This window comes from Polypterus senegalus, chromosome 5 (genome assembly GCF_016835505.1).
Source record: "Polypterus senegalus isolate Bchr_013 chromosome 5, ASM1683550v1, whole genome shotgun sequence".
Lineage (NCBI taxonomy): Eukaryota > Metazoa > Chordata > Cladistia > Polypteriformes > Polypteridae > Polypterus > Polypterus senegalus.
This window is the reverse complement of record NC_053158.1, coordinates 187,640,062-187,657,723: the sequence shown is the minus strand read 5'-3', so window position 1 is coordinate 187,657,723 and position 17,662 is coordinate 187,640,062. Positions and strand designations below refer to the sequence as shown.

The 17,662-nt window shown below is 38.9% G+C and overlaps 1 protein-coding gene across 1 annotated transcript; it reads right to left on the bottom strand.

Annotated features, from left to right (window-relative positions):
- Positions 1–308: 308 nt before the first annotated feature.
- On the bottom strand, positions 309–9,410 carry LOC120529717 (aerolysin-like protein). The gene is made up of 2 exons (XM_039753780.1): positions 9,392–9,410; positions 309–2,524 (listed from the first exon to the last, which is right to left on the bottom strand). Exon 2 carries the CDS (start codon positions 2,491–2,493, stop codon positions 1,540–1,542), a length of 954 nt encoding a protein of 317 aa, XP_039609714.1. The 5' UTR covers positions 2,494–2,524; positions 9,392–9,410; the 3' UTR covers positions 309–1,539.
- Positions 9,411–17,662: the final 8,252 nt, after the last annotated feature.

The window sequence follows — 17,662 nt, the reverse complement described above, 5'->3', positions numbered from 1 at the left end:
TGTACAGTATATGGAGATGCTCTGAAATAGAAAAAATCTTGGGAAGGATGTTTACCTTGACAGTGTTGATTCTCCATGCTAATGAGAGATTGAGGGTAGACCATCTGTTCACATCTTGTTTAATTTGTTCCATGCTAGTAGCAAAATTTTGTTGAAATAGATTTTACATTTACTTGTGATGATTACCCTAAGGTATTTAAACTGATCTGTTAAAATAAATGAGAAGGTGTGTAGTCTAATATTGTGTACTAGAGAGTCCACTGAAAAAAGCACACTTTTATTCAAATTAATTTTGAGTCCAGGTATCATTAGAAGTTCTGCTACTGCATTTTAGAATTTTAATAAAAATAAATCTTTACACAAAATGCTTCCGTTTAGCCTTCAATCTTAAAGACACCATAAGAAACAATATGTTGTAACTGGAAAAAAATCACATTGGAAATTAATGAAAATTATCTGTGGATGATGTACTTTTGCATGACTTCAGCCCATTTACTTTAAACCTGGACAGTATTTATGTTTTATGGTGTCATCAGATCGCTTAACATGGAAGGTACCAACTAACTGCTTAGGTTCTTTTCTCAAAGGAGAATATAAATGAGTGCCAAAACCAGCTATATACCTGTAACCTCTTACCTGTTTCAATGTCCATGCTGTAACCCGCATATTTAAGTCTATCAACCCCTAAAGCAGGCTGTTTGCTGACTGGGGCTGTCTTTACTTTCAGTCCTTTACTTCATCCCAGTTTACCACCAACAGAGGGCTTCACAAGAGCGACCTCTTGTGCCCTTAAGGGACCATAGTTAGAGAAAGAAAGAACAATTTAAACATCTCAACAATGCTAGTAACATTCAGACAGACACACTTGCTTTAAATTTTGACTTGAAAATTATATATTTGTTTGCATCAAAGCTAGTAGTAGCAAATATAAAGCAATACATAGAATCATACAACCTGGGTATATTATTCTTCATGCAGTCCCAACAACAAAAAAACTTATGGGTATTCCCAGATGGCTTCTGCACTTGCAGATTATGTGAGAAAGACATACCCCTTTTGAAGCAAGAGAGCTCTTTGAAAAAAAAAAATTGGTTTCTAAAACAAAGGCCTTTTGGGGTCTCAATTGAAATGTATCGTCTTTAACAAAAAACAGCATCAGTTTTCATTTGTTCTTGAGCACAGTCATCTGGCTTACTGGTTTTTATTCTCTGTTAGCTGGGCATATTGACATTTTTGCTCTTTCTCACAACACAGAAAATGTTACAGAAATCATTTTCACTGAAGCTCAAGGTCAGTTTCCTGGGATTCAAAGTTAACTGAGAAAAATACTCTAGAAGCCCACTTTGAGCTCCACTTCCTCAGCATGCAGTGCACTTCTGTTTAGCTCGACAAGACTGCATATTAAAAGAAATAAATCGTTTTTCACTGAGCAGTTTAGAGTATTTCCTGCAAACGCAATTTGAAAAGTACTATGAATGAACATTAAAGGTACACATGTAAATAAAACAATCATCTTACTATTACAAAAAATGCATTCTGCTAAAGTTGTTTGTCAGATTCCTTAATGACAGCTTTTGTATCAGTGTAGGTGACCCCTTTATAGATGCCAGTTTTCTCGTACTGGTAAGTGCTGTCATCCGTACAAGTAATGACCACAGTAGCCTTGTACGGAAGATCAATATTTGCTCTGCCAATGGTGACTTGGATATCCATGGTCTTCTCTGGAGGAACCTTGATAACATAGGACATGGTCTCAGTTCTTCCTTCGGTGGTTTCCACTGCATATGTAGAGGAGGGCCTGAGATTGAAAGTAAATTCTTGCTCCACCTCTGCCACTTCAGGAATACCAGCTTGGACTGACATACAGAAGGAGGACTCCAGGCTGGTGGAGACAGACCACGATGACTTTTTGGAGACTGTCTTGGAGGTTTCCATTGTATATTGTTGCTCAACTGTAGAGCTGTTCTTATAACTCATTGATTTAATATCCTCTACATTCACAGTAGGAATCACCTGAAACAGAGTTGGGTACTCAACATTTTTCATCTCAGTGTGTTTGATGGAGTTGATGAACATAAAGCCTACAGAATGAATACCTGCACCTAATCTTCCCTTAACTCCCAAGCAAACTCCAGAGCCAACATCAATTGGATACTCTTTCTTTAAGCCACGGTCAGTCATTTTGGCAAAGAACTCTCTACCTTTAGTAGTTCTGAACTTTATGGCCCCAAGACGTAACCCAGCTCCATTATCCCAAAGTGAGAGGCAAGAAAAATACTCTCCAGGCTCAAATTTAAACTTAATATAGGGGTATTGCCCTGAAATTCCAAATTGTTGACTTTTCCCATTAGTTAGCCACACTTTCATAGCCTTAATCTGCCAGCTTCCACACCAAACACCAATTTTCTCTAGTAAAGCACCATTGCTGTACCCAGTGAAATCAAAAGGAGTGCCTCCACAGCGACCTCCTATAATGGAAACAGGAAGTGCCATCTTGGTCTGTCAAAGGTGGAGCCTGTTAGTGCTAAAAAAGGGTAAAGAAAACAAATATATGTCAAAATTCTAAAAGAGGAAGAACACGTGACATGTTACATGTTGATTAGCACCAGCAATTAGGCATTCCATTGCATTGATGTAAATATGTAGCAGTACAGTTATAACTTTGAAAAACCCAATTACATTTTATGGTTTTGTCTGGTGACACTCCAGAAAAATGTTGAAATTCATCCATGGGCGAATAATGAAGAGGTTTGGGTATATTGTTTGAAAGGTGCCTATTTACAAATCCCATCAGTGTTTGAAGGAGAGCTGGTGGAGACTTATATGTGATGGGCGACCGGGTCCCATGCCTGGCCAGGATGCACCTCTGCATATGTTCCAGGGGAGCAACCATGGACAGCTCAATACCTTCCCTGGGACGCTTGGTGGCAGCCTTCCTGGTCGACGGTGATCCCCCAACCTCCTGCATGGCTCCATGGGAGATGGAGTCCTCTATGGCCTGGTTGGAAGCTGGAGTGGCCGCTGGGGCTGCCTGGAATCAATAGCCTGGCTGGACGAGTCTTCAGCCCCACCCTGGGCGAAAAAAGGGGCCAGCCACCACCACTCGAGGCCAGAATCTGGAGGATGAGGAAGAGGTTGCCTGAGAGGAGTGGTGGTGCCAGAGGAGGGGTTGATTTGATTTGTGTTTTGTGCTTTGGGACTATGCTGGGCTGGTGGGACACGGGGAAGATGTTTGTTATTTGCACACGTGCCTCACTGTAAATCTGTGCCGGGACGGGCGCCTATATAGCACCTTATTCACAGGACATACTTATTTATGTCTGTGTCTTGCTGAACACTCTTAAGAAAACAGGGCTTCAGGAAATGCATATTTTTTTAATAGAATTTGTTTCATTAAGAGACATTTTTCATTCCTCAGATCTATTTGATTAACATATACAAATCATGGCAATATAATGTCCATTAAAATTTTAATTGAGATGTTAGTAACTTAGCCATGTAATAAGACCTGTCATTTGCAGAAGGTTGACAACAGGGTTACATGTAGAATTCATTCTGAAGAAAACAAGTATGGATTTGGAGGTTAAAACAGAGCTTATGTCCATTTTCTATGTCTACAACAGGAAGGACAATGACCCAGTCGATTTTAATCCACTGCTGACTCCAATCCTTCTGATCTTCAGGCTATTATAGTTTTAAAAATCCATCAAATGAACATTAGTTGAGGCAACTCCTGAAGACAGCATCTTCATGTACCTTTATAAAAGAACCCCATTGTGGTGCAAGCCGTGTCATAGGTCTGTAGTGAATCAACAACATCTGCAGTTTAAGAGAATCAGCATACCTCTGATTTGCAACTGTAGGTAAGGAAGAGAAAACATCTGCGGCCATGGATCAATTGTGGAGAGACTGATCTGATTAATTATTCACACATGCAGGAGAGTGATCAGCCCAGACAATCCCTCACCAGCACTCCCATGGATCGCTTAGAGAAGCACCAATACTCATAGGTATAAAAATGGTCTGATTCAAGTGGAGAGAAAAAAGGTTTGCAACACTAAATGTCAGAAAAGAATCAGAGGGAATTGGCAAGGGGGTAAGGGTGAGAGGGTGGATGTCTGGAGTAGTCAATCGGAGAAGTGAGGTGCCCTGCTCTGGACAGGGGTCAAGCCTAATGAACAGTTTTATGGAGCAGAGGAGATTGAGGGCTCATTACCACTATGCGGCAGAGGTGGCAGAGTTGAAGGAGAGCTGTGTTCGTAAAAGGGCTCAGTGGTTACTGAAGGAGGTAGAAGGATGCGAGAGAGCCAAGGAGAATACATCCTAAAATGTGTCCAGGCTGCTGAGCATTTTAGGGAGCAGAGAAGATTGGATTTTCACTAGTCAGGATCTTTAGGAGAAAAGAGTGACTTGTTTTTAAATATGTATTTTAGATGTTTATTCAACTTTATTCACAGCACTATTCTCCTGGAAACATTTATTAGAGTTTCTGTTTGATTAAAAAAATAGTTTTTAAATAACTTAATTTAATCCAATAAAAAATAACTACATTTTAATCAACTTTTATGTATTTTTCTAACATTTCTGAAAACTGCACTAGGCAGCAACACTAAACATTACATGACTGTGCCACCTAAAGGTTAATAAAACTGAATAATTAAAAAATGAAAGTAAGTATATTTTATTAGTTAGTCTCAATCTTTAGAGATTTATGTTGGTGCTCAACAAAATGAAGGTCAGTTCTAATGTTTGTCAGTTATGCTTGAAACTGAATGCCTTTCATATCTATGGATCTATCTATATGTAACATGAAGACCTGTACACTTGTAAAAGACTCACTGGTGATGCTTGAAAATATTTAAGGAAACCAGTACATTTAGCTGTTGAGATATGTTTTTTAATGCAACCATAGGGGTCATTTTGTCTGTTTTGCAATATTATTATTAACTAAAGGAATATTCATGTCTAATTACATTGTCACATATACAGCGTGCAGTGAAATTCCTCCATGCGTGTCTGATTAGCATCTTAACATTTCACCACTATTTAACACCATGAAACTATGATTTTTATTGGAGGGGTCATTGGATAATCTTTCACATAGCCAGATTCTATACCCACTTATTCTAGCACAGTATATGCTCTACAAAGCAAAACAAATTAAGGGCTTTGTTATAAGTTCAGATCTTCTACTTTATTTTAAACATGTTTAGAAAAATTTGTTGTTTATTGATATGCACCATTCTTAACTGAGATGACATTGAAGTTAACACTAAAATTACCAGAGCCTACGAAAAAACTCGTAAATCCGTCCCACCTTAAATCGCTTCTTAAATCCCTTCACACCTCTCCGCCAGCGTCCTTTGTCCTCTAAATGTGCTGATAAAGAGAAGCTAGAAGCAGCCGGCTATTCCATTCCCCCACCAATTTAGAATGTGCACGAACTTCTCCCAGCTCATGCCTTGATTGAGTATCTTGGAGTGAAGTGGAGTTTTAGAGTGGAAATAATAGATCGTTATTTGGAACACACACATTTCATGTCTGTTCTGTTTCTACAGTAATCTGTGTAAACACATTGTTAAAACAGAAACGTTTTTTATATTCTAGTAGTAGATGACAAAATGTAGGCATAAACTATATAATGTATGAAGCCTGAAATCCAAATATCAAAGAAACATTTTCATAAAAGGTACAAATATAACACAACAATTGCGCTTTTATTCAAAAATATAGCTGCAGAAAAAAAAGCCGCCTTAACATGCGACATTGACACCTCCTTATTATGACCGCGTCCGTGGCGCAATACAATCAGTTACTGACTGGGAATTGGAAGGTTGCGAGTTTGATCCTGCACCTCCTTGTTTTGAGAAGTAAACTGCTCTTATTCTTACTATTTTAGAATAAAAGCATACATTTGATTTCAGTCTGTAACAGCCGGTGTGATTTATGATCCTTGTTTAGCTTTTTTTTTTTTAATTCACTTTCCATTCTCTCAGTCGCGTTCAGAATCAATCCATACAACCCCATCTGGCAATTGTTGTGTTATATTTGTACCTTTTGTGAAAATGTTTCTTTGATATTTGGACTTCAAGCTTCATACATTATATAGTTTATGCCTACATTTTGTCATCTACTACTAGAATATAAAAAACGTTTCTGTTTTAAAAATGTGTTTACACAGATTACTGTAGAAACGGAACAGACATGAAATGCTTGTGTTCCAAATAACGATCTATTATTTCCACTCTAAAACTCCACTTCACTCCCAGATACTCAATCAAGGCATAAGCTGGGAGAAGTTCGTACACGTTTTAAATTGGTGGGGGGATGGAATAGCCGGCTGCTTCTAGCTTCTGTTTATCAGCACATTTAGAGGACAAAGGACGCTGGTGGAGAGGTGTGAAGGGATTTAAGAAGCGATTTAAGGTGGGACGAATTTACAAGTTTTTTCGTAGGCTCTGGTAATTCTAGTGTTAAACAAGTTGTCCCCATGTGAATGTGGGTGATTCCTGAAAGGATCCTGACTTTCATCCAGGTCTGGATCCTTTCTCTAAGCTCATACTGCCTGTATAGGATCCATGCAAGCTATGATTGTAGTAATTAAGTTCTGTCAATGGACGGTGTGGCAATCGGCTGGGGATTGTACTCAGCCGGGATGTCTAGAAGGACTGGAGGAGGGATTATGTCTCCTTCAGACCATGAGGGGACGGGTGTCTTTGGGGACCATGGGATCAGAGCTTAGAAGCTCAACCCTATAGGAGCCCGTGGTCACCGCCCTGGCCCTCAGAACTTCCGCCACACCCAGAAGTGCTGGGGGGAAGAAGACCAGGGCCACCCGGAGTGCTTCCGGGTGTGCAGCCAGTACTTCTGCCAAACTTGTGAGCTAATCGGGAAGCACCTGGAGCTCGTCCGGGTGTGTATAAAAGGGGCAGCCTCACTCCATTCGAGGGTTGGAGTCGGGAGTGTGGAAGACAAAGTCTTGGTGGAGAGGAGTGGAGGCGGACCTGAAGAGGCAAAGGCATTGTGAGGCCTGGACTTTAGGGGAGTTTTGGGGTTGTGTGTGCACCGTGTAAATAATATATTGTAAATAAACGTGTGTTGGGTGATTTAAAATCATGTCTTCCTGTCTGTGTCTGGGCTAGTGTCCACAATGGATAGATATATTCAACCCTCAGTTACCTCTCTATTGTGAGTTAGGGCAAAATTACGTTTAAAACAAAAGAGGCCTATTATGGTGCTAAGTAATTTGAAAATGAGATATTGGTAAAAGTACCCTTGAATTGGTCATTGATGTTAGGAAGCATCAGGAGTGTTGCTAGAGATTTTGGATCACATGAAAAGATATCATATTGGGACCCCCACCCATACCACACCGAAGGTGGCTACACAGTACAATGGCTCTTTAGCCACACACTTCAGAACAATACAGTTTAAGCAATAACATCACGATAATTTTGATTACTGCCATACCTCGTTATATTTGGTCTCAAAATAAATATTTATCTTGTAAATAAACTGGGTTGCAACTTTTACTTTATAGTAAAAGTTGAAATTCATCTCATGGTTAGCATTAGCTAAGTAAAAAGAACTATCAGTATAACGCTACTCATTTCCATCAGTTGGCAAAGAACAAGATGGTTGCTGAAGCCACATCACTGCTGACACCAGGGCAAAACTGATTTATTGAGGTGCATGAATAATGTTATCTCACAGATATAAAAAATCTATCCCATTAACATTATTAGCAACAAAAACATGTCTTCTATTTATGGTGATACAGCCCATTCCTTGTGGATTATGTAATAATAATAAGCATATGCCTCTACAATTTGTTTGAACAGCCTGTTCATTTGATTTTTTGATCTTTTGGTTGTTGGGTCAGATTAAATAATCTTGTAAATTGGTTTGTTTGGCCCATTTATAGAGAATGGACTAATGCTCTGTGGTGGACTGGCTCCCTGCCCGGAGTTTGTTTCCTGCCTCGCACCCTGTGTTGGCTGGGATTGGCTCCAGCAGACCCCCGTGACCCTGTAGTTAGGATATAGCGGGTTGGATAATGGATGGATGAATGGACTAATGCTAACAAACTGGCCTTTCTTAGAAAAAAAACTGGGTGAGAAGGTGCCAACCTCTCTTCTCTCTCTTCCAAGCTATTCTTTTCAGTTCTTTTCTTTTCTGTAAACCGGACTTTAGCTTTGACATTACAATTTAAGCAAAACATTAGCTATTAACTGCATAGAGTGCTGCTCTATAGTTGTAGTTCAAGAGGTTTGGGCTGAACCTGGATGGCTACTTTTGACCAAAGAAACAAGAAAACACCAAACCTATTAGTTTTTAAATCTGTTCGATATTTTTAAGGGACCCTGTCATTCAGAAACACTTCAGAAATGTTTTAAACAAACCACCACCACAACCTTTATGGCACCAGTAAGCAAGTTATTAATCGACCACCAACTATAGTACCTGATACAGTATTAAATCAAATATCACATATAACAGGAACACCTGATAGAAAAAAAAATAAATCAAACATCAGATTTAACAGAGACACCTGAAAGAAAGAAGTGTTTATTTTAAAACAGTTGATTAAAAATATGAACTAGAACTTGATATAGACCTGCCACAACAAACAACTAGCAATAGTACATTATTGCAATTTTTAACATCATTTAAGTTTGAACCCAGTGTGTATGAAAGTTATTGCAGCCACCACAAGCATATCTGGGCTTGGTTTTAAGATAAATGGTGTCGAAAAATACGTGCTTATGACTTATCTAATCTCTTTCATTGTTTCATGGAGTTACTGTACTACACATTCTGAATAATTCCCATTGCTGGACAAAGTGAAAAATTATGCAGACAAGCCTGTCAGAAAAAATGGCAAGATATATATTTCAGGTAAGAAAAACAGAAGTTTGGAGGTGAAGTAACTGAACTCATTAGTCATGGCACCAAAGTGCAGTGACGCGTGACATGCTGATCAGCACATTCAAGTAAGAATGAGTTTGTAAACGTTACAATAAAAACCCAACAAACCTTTAAACCACGTGCAGCTTGTGTTATTTGTTGAAGGCTAAGACTGGACGAAACTGACCTGAATAAATATCAGTAGCTGTATTACAGACTTTCTAAACATACTACACGATTATCTTTGTGTATCTTCCGAATAAGGTGCCAAATCTTCTAGAGAGTAAAATCCATATTATAAATCTTCCTCGAGGTACATCACCTCGTTTTACTAGCAACTTCCTTTTACATTGTCACACCCAAATAAACGTTTTCTACTGATAAGGAACAACTTTGAATTGAGGAAATACACAGCAACAAGTTTACTTAAGACTATAATTTCTAAGAAAAGCATATCTGCGCACGATCAAAGAATAGCATTTACCTGATTGACACCGCTGAAGTCGAACCGCAAAGTGCCGACGCTGCTGCCCATTTATCAGCTTAGGGAGTCAAACATGGGTGGAGATTTAAACAGCTACAGGGCAGGAATTACTGCACAAAGAATAATACTTTATTCTTTAACTGTAATTGTATAGAAAATTAGGACTTAACAGTAAACTCAATGTAGAAATATTTAACATGAAGTGCATTTTTCAATTATTATTGAATGACATTTGCGTATAAAACTAAGGTGCGATGTGCCTTGCTTACAATGACATTAATAAATATTACTTTTCCCTGTATTGCGCATAAGCTGATGTCTAATGTCCATCCCGTATAGGAAATGCGTGTTAAAACAACTCTTATTTTATATGGAAGGAGTGTTTCAATATGTACACCTTGTGTTAAATTAACAATGGCGATTTTGCTGCTATGATATTAACCAAAATGAATGTAACATTTTCGGAATTTTAAACTTTATTTTATACAATTAAAAATTGCAGTCATTACCAGTTTATTTGATCCGTTATGTTGGGTTGTACCCTTGAATTTAAAAAGCGCTTCCAGAGGGTGAATTGGTAGTCTTTTGCGCAGTGGTTAGCATTACCGCCTTATCTGAAGTCACAGGTTCAGATCCCATGCCCGACACTGCACGCTTTCTCTGAATACTATCATTTATTCCACTCTTTAAAACTTTTCAATTATGTAAAGGGGACCATTTAATCGAAGCCTGTGCTTCATCCCTGTGCTATACGCGACTTTAGTAACGTTCATCTGGCGAAGACTGTTAAGCTGCATTGAAATATTAATGAGTGAGTCGTCCAATCCTGGTTCCGTCGGTCCAGTTACATTCTTATATATATATATATATATATATATATATATATATATATATATATATATATATATATATATATATACTGCTCAAAAGAATTAAAGGAACACTTTTTAATCAGAGTATAGCATAAAGTCAATGAAACTTCTGGGATATTAATCTGGTCAGTTCAGTAGCAGAGGGGGTTGTTAATCAGTTTCAGCTGCTGTGGTGTTAATGAAATTAACAACAGATGCACTAGAGGGCAACAATGAGATGACCCCCAAAACAGGAATGGTTTAACAGGTGGAGGCCACTGACATTTTTCCCTCCTCATCTTTTCTGACTGTTTCTTCACTAGTTTTGCATTTGGCTACAGTCAGTGTCACTACTGGTAGCATGAGGCGATACCTGGACCTTACAGAGGTTGCACAGGTAGTCCAACTTCTCCAGGATGGCACATCAATACGTGTCATTGCCAGAAGGTTTGCTGTGTCTCCTGCACAGTCTCAAGGGCATGGAGGAGATTCTAGGAGACAAGCAGTTACTCTAGGAGAGCTGGAGAGGGCCATAGAAGGTCCATAACCCATCAGCAGGACCAGTATCTGCTCCTTTGGGCAAGGAGGAACAGGATGAGCACTGCCAGAGCCCTACAAAATGACCTCCAGCAGGCCACTGGTGTGAATGTCTCTGACCAAGCAACCAGAAAGACTTCATGAGGGTGACCCAAGGGCCCCATGTCCTCTAATGGGCCCTGAGCTCACTGCCCAGCAGCATGCAGCTCGATTGGCATTCGCCATAGAATACCAGAATTGGCAGATGCACCACTGGTGCCCTGTGCTTTTTACAGATGAGAGCAGGTTCACCCTGAGCACGTGACAGAAGTGAAAGGGTCTGGAGAAGCCATGGAGAACATTATGTTGCCTGTAACATCATTCAGCATGAGCAGTTTGGTGGTGGGTTAATGATTGTCTGGGGAGGCATATCCATGGAGGGTCACACAGACCGCTACAGGCTTGACAAAGGCACCTTGGCTGCCGTTAGGTATCATAATGAAATCTATGGACCCATTGTCAGACCCTATGCTGGTACAGTGGCTCCTGGTGCACGACAATTCCTGGCCTCATGTGGTGAGAGTATGCAGGCAGTTCCTGGAGGATGAAGGAATTGATACCATTGACTGGCCACCACACTTTCCTGACCTAAATCCAATAGAACACCTCTGGGACATTATGTTTTGGTCCATCCAATGCCACCAGGTTGCACCTCAGACTGTCCAGGAGCTCAGTGATGCCCTGGTCCAGATCTGGGAGGAGATCCCCCACAACACCATCTGTCATCTCATTAGAAGCGCTGCGTACAATTTTGAGTTGCTGCAATTAAATTTTGGCAAAATGGACTAGCCTGCCACATAATTTTTTCACTCTGATTTTTGGGGCGTCTTTGAATTCAGGGCTCTGTAGGTTGATCATTTTCATTTCCATCAAATGATGTGGCATCCTTTCGTGCCTAACACATTACCCAGTCTATATCAGTATAGATATCCAGGAGGATTTCTTTTTCCCATTGAGATCTGATGTGTTTTCAAAGTGTTCCTTTAATTTTTTTGAACAGTACAAATTAAGGGGAACACTCCATCCTCACAGTCTAACACCAAGTCAGTTAAGCTTCAGAGATATCAATTTGTCAAGTTAGAAAGCATTCTCACTTCTATGTGGGGTTAATGTGCTTGATCTTCCTCCCCAGTCAGATCCTTTTCCTTTAAATTTTCTTTTACTCTATTTGACATTCACTGAAACTGGAATATTATAATAAATCATTAGTCTTTTGGCATTCCCCTGGGAATGTTAACAAAACTGTCTACTCAACAATGAACTTGGGCGGTGTATTTATGGAAAACAGGTCTATTGTATTACTTTAAAGAGCTGAAATAGTAAAAAAAAAAAATAATTGCTACTAATGGTTTTAATTGTTTCATTACATAAAAAAGATGTCTAATATCACTTTTAATATACAGGCAACATCTTAAATAATTGTTACTCTCTTTAAAACAAAAATTAGCATTTACATTATACACTGCCCAAAAAAAATGAAGGGAACACTTAATAATCCAATTCTATAATCAGGTCAATTAATCTTCAGCGATCTCAGTCTGTCCAGTTAAGGAGCATAACTGATTGTGAACCAACTTCACCTGGTTTGGGGCAAATGAATGTGACAACAGGTGCACTGGAGAGGCAACAACAAGGCACCCCCCAAAAAGGGAATGGTTTTGTAAATGGAGGCCACAGACAATTGGTACGGTACCTGCAGCCAATTCAGTTTACACAGGTAGTCAATTTCCTGTAAGATGGTACATCCATACTGTATGTATCATTGCAAGAAGGTTTCAAGGGCATGGCGCTTTCTTGTAAACAGATGTTGCTATAAGTAATCAACCGCCCCCTTCAACATTCTCAAATTGTAAATTTATTGTTTTCTATCCAGACCCTCCATATTTCACTCTCCCCAGTCTTGGCTCCTTTCTTGTGTGTCCTGGTTTCTATGTACATGTCTGGCAGTGGTGATTCCACTCAAAGAAAAGGGGATGGCAGGCCACTATTTACAACTTTACTTTGGACAGCAAAAGTGTTTGGTCCAGCTCTGGTAACAATACATAAGTTTGATTTAATATTAATTAAAACAGAAACTTGGCTAAATTATAGAGGTGGGGTTGAATACAACAGGGGAACACATTATTTAAGAAAGGCACAATTTTAAAAATAAAGGTGCCAAAGCAGATATTCAAAGCAATGCCATAGAGAAGCCATTCTTGGTTTCCAAAAGAACTATGTCTATAAAATTTCCCTAAAGAACCTTTTATCTTGATCCATAAATGTGCCAAGAAATAATCATGAAAAGATGACAATAGATGTGTACAATAACAATGTGCACTGATTTTAAAAGACTCTTGTGGCATTCACTCACATATCCTAAGTTCAGGTTTCTTGATCTGTTAGTATCCTACTAGATAGCCTACTATACATTAAATAATTCTGTTTTGTCCACATATTAGGAACCTTTTTAAAGTTTAAAGAATCAATTTCACATACAAACATCTTTTCCCAGAATGAAAATGTTCTTTATCAGGAAATGATTCTACATCGAGGGACAATAAACCCAAGGTTAGCACCATTACAGAAGATTATTTTTAAGAGTGAAAGGAAAATGGGGTCTCCATTTATGTCAAACATGATTTGATTGCAAGTCTTCTTCAATTAGTTGGTGAGTCAGAACTTAGTGAGGATCAAGGAATTATTGTAGGAGTAGGTTATAGACCCCCTAAAACAGACAATAGTTTCAATTTACATCTTCCTTAGTAGTATAAAAAAATGCAAGTTTTGAGAAGAATGTCATGGAGGACATCAATTCCCCCAAAATTAATTGGGTTAGCAATTTAAATAGCAGAGCACTGGAAGGTAATCAATGATGTTTTTAAATCAAGGATGTTTAAAATACCAACAAGGGACCAGCCCGTCTAGATGTTTTTTAGAATCAGGATAGGATTCACAGGATGGATGTAATTGAACCATTAAAATTAGTGATCATAATATAGTAAATAATGTAGTAAAATTCGGTATAGTAAATACAGTGTTTTGGAGGAGTGCAAAACAGTTATTGTTACCGGGACAAAATGTGAGGAGATGTGTCAAACCTCAATTAAGATAAATTGAGATAAACATTTAAGTGTGGAGACCGTCAAACAGACGTGGGGCAGGTTTAAATATATTTTATATATAATTTGAAAAGCAGTAAGAAATTATAGAGCTAAAAAAGAGGTTATAAATAATTTAAAAAATTACTGCTACTGTGTTACAAAACTAATAACTACAGTGGTAACCACAGGGCATATTAGAGCCTGGCAACAGCAATAAAAAGAATATTAGGAATACTAGAAGGCAGCTGGAAAGAATCATTGTAGAAAAACTAAAGACGCAAAGAGATTCTTTCAATTAAAGGTCAAGAGGAGGTGAAGAGTATTTGGAATATACAGACATCAAAATAGGAAATGCTTTGAAGTTGCATTTTTCTGAAGTTCCCACCCTTGCAGAAGTGGATAATTCCCCAAAAGAAACAGGAACTACTAAATGGGTACTGAGTGATCTGGAAACTTCAGAGGGAGAAGGACTCCTTGAATTAAACAGAATGAAATGTAACAAATCACCAGAACCAGATAGTATTTATTCTCAGGTACCTGAGGAAGTTAGTGACCCTGCACGTATACAGGGTATTTCTCAAACCTCTTTGCAGACTGGTGAAATTCTTAAAGACGGAAAGCTAGTAACTGTTATCCCACTGTGTAAAAATGGTGATTGGGCTGATCCATGTAACTATAGGCCAACAAGCCTAACATGAATGAGTTGTAAAATAACGAAAGTACAGTGATCCCTTGCTATATCGCGCTTCAACTTTCGCAGCTTCACTCCATCGCGGATTTTAAATGTAAGCATATCTAAATATGTATCACAGATTTTTCGCTGGTTCACGGATTTCTGCGGACAATGGGTCTTTTAATTTATGGTACATGCTTCCTCAGTTTGTTTTCCCAGTTCATTTCATACAAGGGACACTATTGGTGGATGGCTGAGAAGCTACCCAACCAGAGCACATATTACGTATTAAATAAAACTCCTCAATGATATACGATATGCTTCCCATGTGGTGCTTCGCACACTTCAGAGCTCTAACAGGCCGTATTGATTTTTGATTGCTTGCTTTTCTCTCTCTCTCTCACTCTCTCTGACATTCTCTGCTCCTGATGGAGGGGGTGTGAGCAGAGGGGCTGTTTGCACAGAGGCTGTTTGCTTAGAAGATACTGACGCTCCTGTAAAAAATGCTGAAAGACTACTTTCACATTGATCCCTTCATTGTGGCCGCTTTATCGCGGATGCTTCGTATACTTAAAAGCCCAACAGACTTATTGATTTTTGATTGTTTACTTTACTCTCTCTCTCTGACATTCTCTGCTCCTGACGGCACTCCTTTGAAGAGGAAGATATGTTTGCATTCTTTTAATTGTGAGAAAGAACTGCCATCTCTGTCTTGTCATGGAGCACAGTTTATACTTTTGACTAAAGGGTGTTATTTCATGTCTAGAGGGCTCTAATAATGTTAAAAAAACGAATTTAGAAGGTCGTAAACAGGTTTCTATGCTCTAACTGCGAAAATATTAGATTTATAAATAAAGAATACTACTTCGTGAAAATTAATTTATCTGTCTGGAGCGGATTAACCGCTATAAACGAGGTTTTACTGTATAACTGTGTAGAGAATATTTATAAACAGTGTGGGAGAGTTTCTAAGGGCTTAAAATATATTAAAATAACCATTTAAACATATGGTTTCTACTTCGCGGATTTTCACCTATTGTGGGGGTTCTGGAATGCAACCCCCGCGATCGAGGAGGGATTACTGTATTTATTAAGGAAATGATTAAACCGCACATGTATACAACAGGGGTGTTAGGAAATTGTCAACATTTGTTCACATGGGGGAGATCGTGTTTCACTAATTTACTAAAATATTATAAGTAATCCGCAAAAAAATGCAATATTTATCTTGACTTTCAAAATCTTGAAAGGTCAGAGATTAAACTAAAAGGTGTGGAAGTTCATGATGTAGTGTGTAGATGGGTAATAAACTGGCTCAAATAAAGGAAGAAAAAGGTTATGGTTAAGGGAGCTATTTCTGACTTTTGTGATGTTAGAAGTGGTGTCCTTCAGGTATCAGTGCTGGGCCTGGTAAAATTTTTACAAACAGTACAAAAACACTCTGGACAAGATCATAATCAATAAGCTGGTTAAGTATGTAGATGATACCAAACCAGGTGGAAGGGCAGATTGTGTAGAATCAGCAAAATTGTTACAGAAGAACAAGGACAGTATACAGGCTTGGACAGATTTTTGGCATATGAAAATAAATGTAAGTAAATATATAGCAATACATGCAGGAAGTAAAAATGTTAGATTTGGATATGCAATGGGTGGCATGGTGGTGCAGTGGGTAGCACTGGTGCCTCGCAGTTAGGAGACCTGGGTTCACTTCCCGGGTCCCCCCTGCATGGAGTTTGCATGTTCTCCCGGTGTCTGTGTGGGTTTCATCCGGGTGCTCCGGTTTCCTCCCACAGTCCAAAGACATGTAGGTTAGGTGCAATGGCGATTCTAAATTGCCCCTAGTGTGTGTGTGGGTGTGTGCGCGCCCTGCGTTGGGCTGGCGCCCTGCCCAGGGTTTGTTTCCTGCCTCGCGCCCTGTGTTGGCTGGGATTGGCTCCAGCAGACCCCCGTGACCCTGTAGTTAGGATATAGCGGGTTGGATAATGGATGGACGGATGGATGGATATGCAATGGGAGGTCTCATACATGACAGTACTCCTCATGAATAGAACCAAGAGTCATAATGGACTTATCAGTATCATCTTCCAGGCAGTCTACAAAAGTGATAGATAAAGCTAATGGGACATTAGTAAAGGCAGTTTATTCTTAAGTTACATAATGCTGTATGTTGGTGAGACATGAAGTACTACGGTAAACAGTGTGGTAAATTTATTGTATTTATTGAAGTGGAATATTTTTTTAATTTGGAATTGATTTAGGTTTTATTGCTTTATTTTATAATTCTCTACCTGCTATGTTTTTTTTACTATTTACAGACATTGCAGTTTTTGCTTAACACTAGAATTACCAGAGCCTACGAGAAAACTCGTAAATTCGGCCTACCCTAAACCTGTTTGCACCTCTCAGTCAGCGTCTTTTGTCCTGTAAATTAGCCGATTAAAACAAGCAGCAAGCAGCCTGCTATTCCATCCCCCCACTGACTTAGAATGTGCACAAACTTCTCCCAGCTCATGTCTTGATTGATTATCTGGGAGTGAACTGCTGGAGTTTTAGAGTGGAAATAATAGATCGTTATTTCGAACACATGCATTTCATGTGTGTTCCGTTTCTACAGTAATCTGTGTAAACACATTGTTAAAACAGAAACTTTTTCATATTTTAGTAATAAATGTTACCAAATGTAGGCATAAACTATAGAATGTGTGAAGCTTGAAGTCCAAAGATCAAATAAACACTTTCACAAAAGGTTCAAGGACAATACAACAGCTTCTGTGGCGTAGCGATAAGATTTGCTGACTTAGTCCCCAGTTTGATCCTGACTGTCTCCTGTATTTACTGTTTTCAGTAGTGAGCTGCTCTTATTGTTAATATTATACAGTACACACATACATTTGGTTTGCGTCTGTAACTGACCGTATACATTTATAGTACTGTACTTGTAAAACTTTTTTTTCACTTCACTTCACGATCACGATACATACTACCGCCCTAGGGATCTGACGCTGTTAGTTTTTATTTGAAACTGGGAATAACTGTAGATGTGAGTAGGGTTTAGGCAGTAATTATCCTCGTAGAGGACAACCTT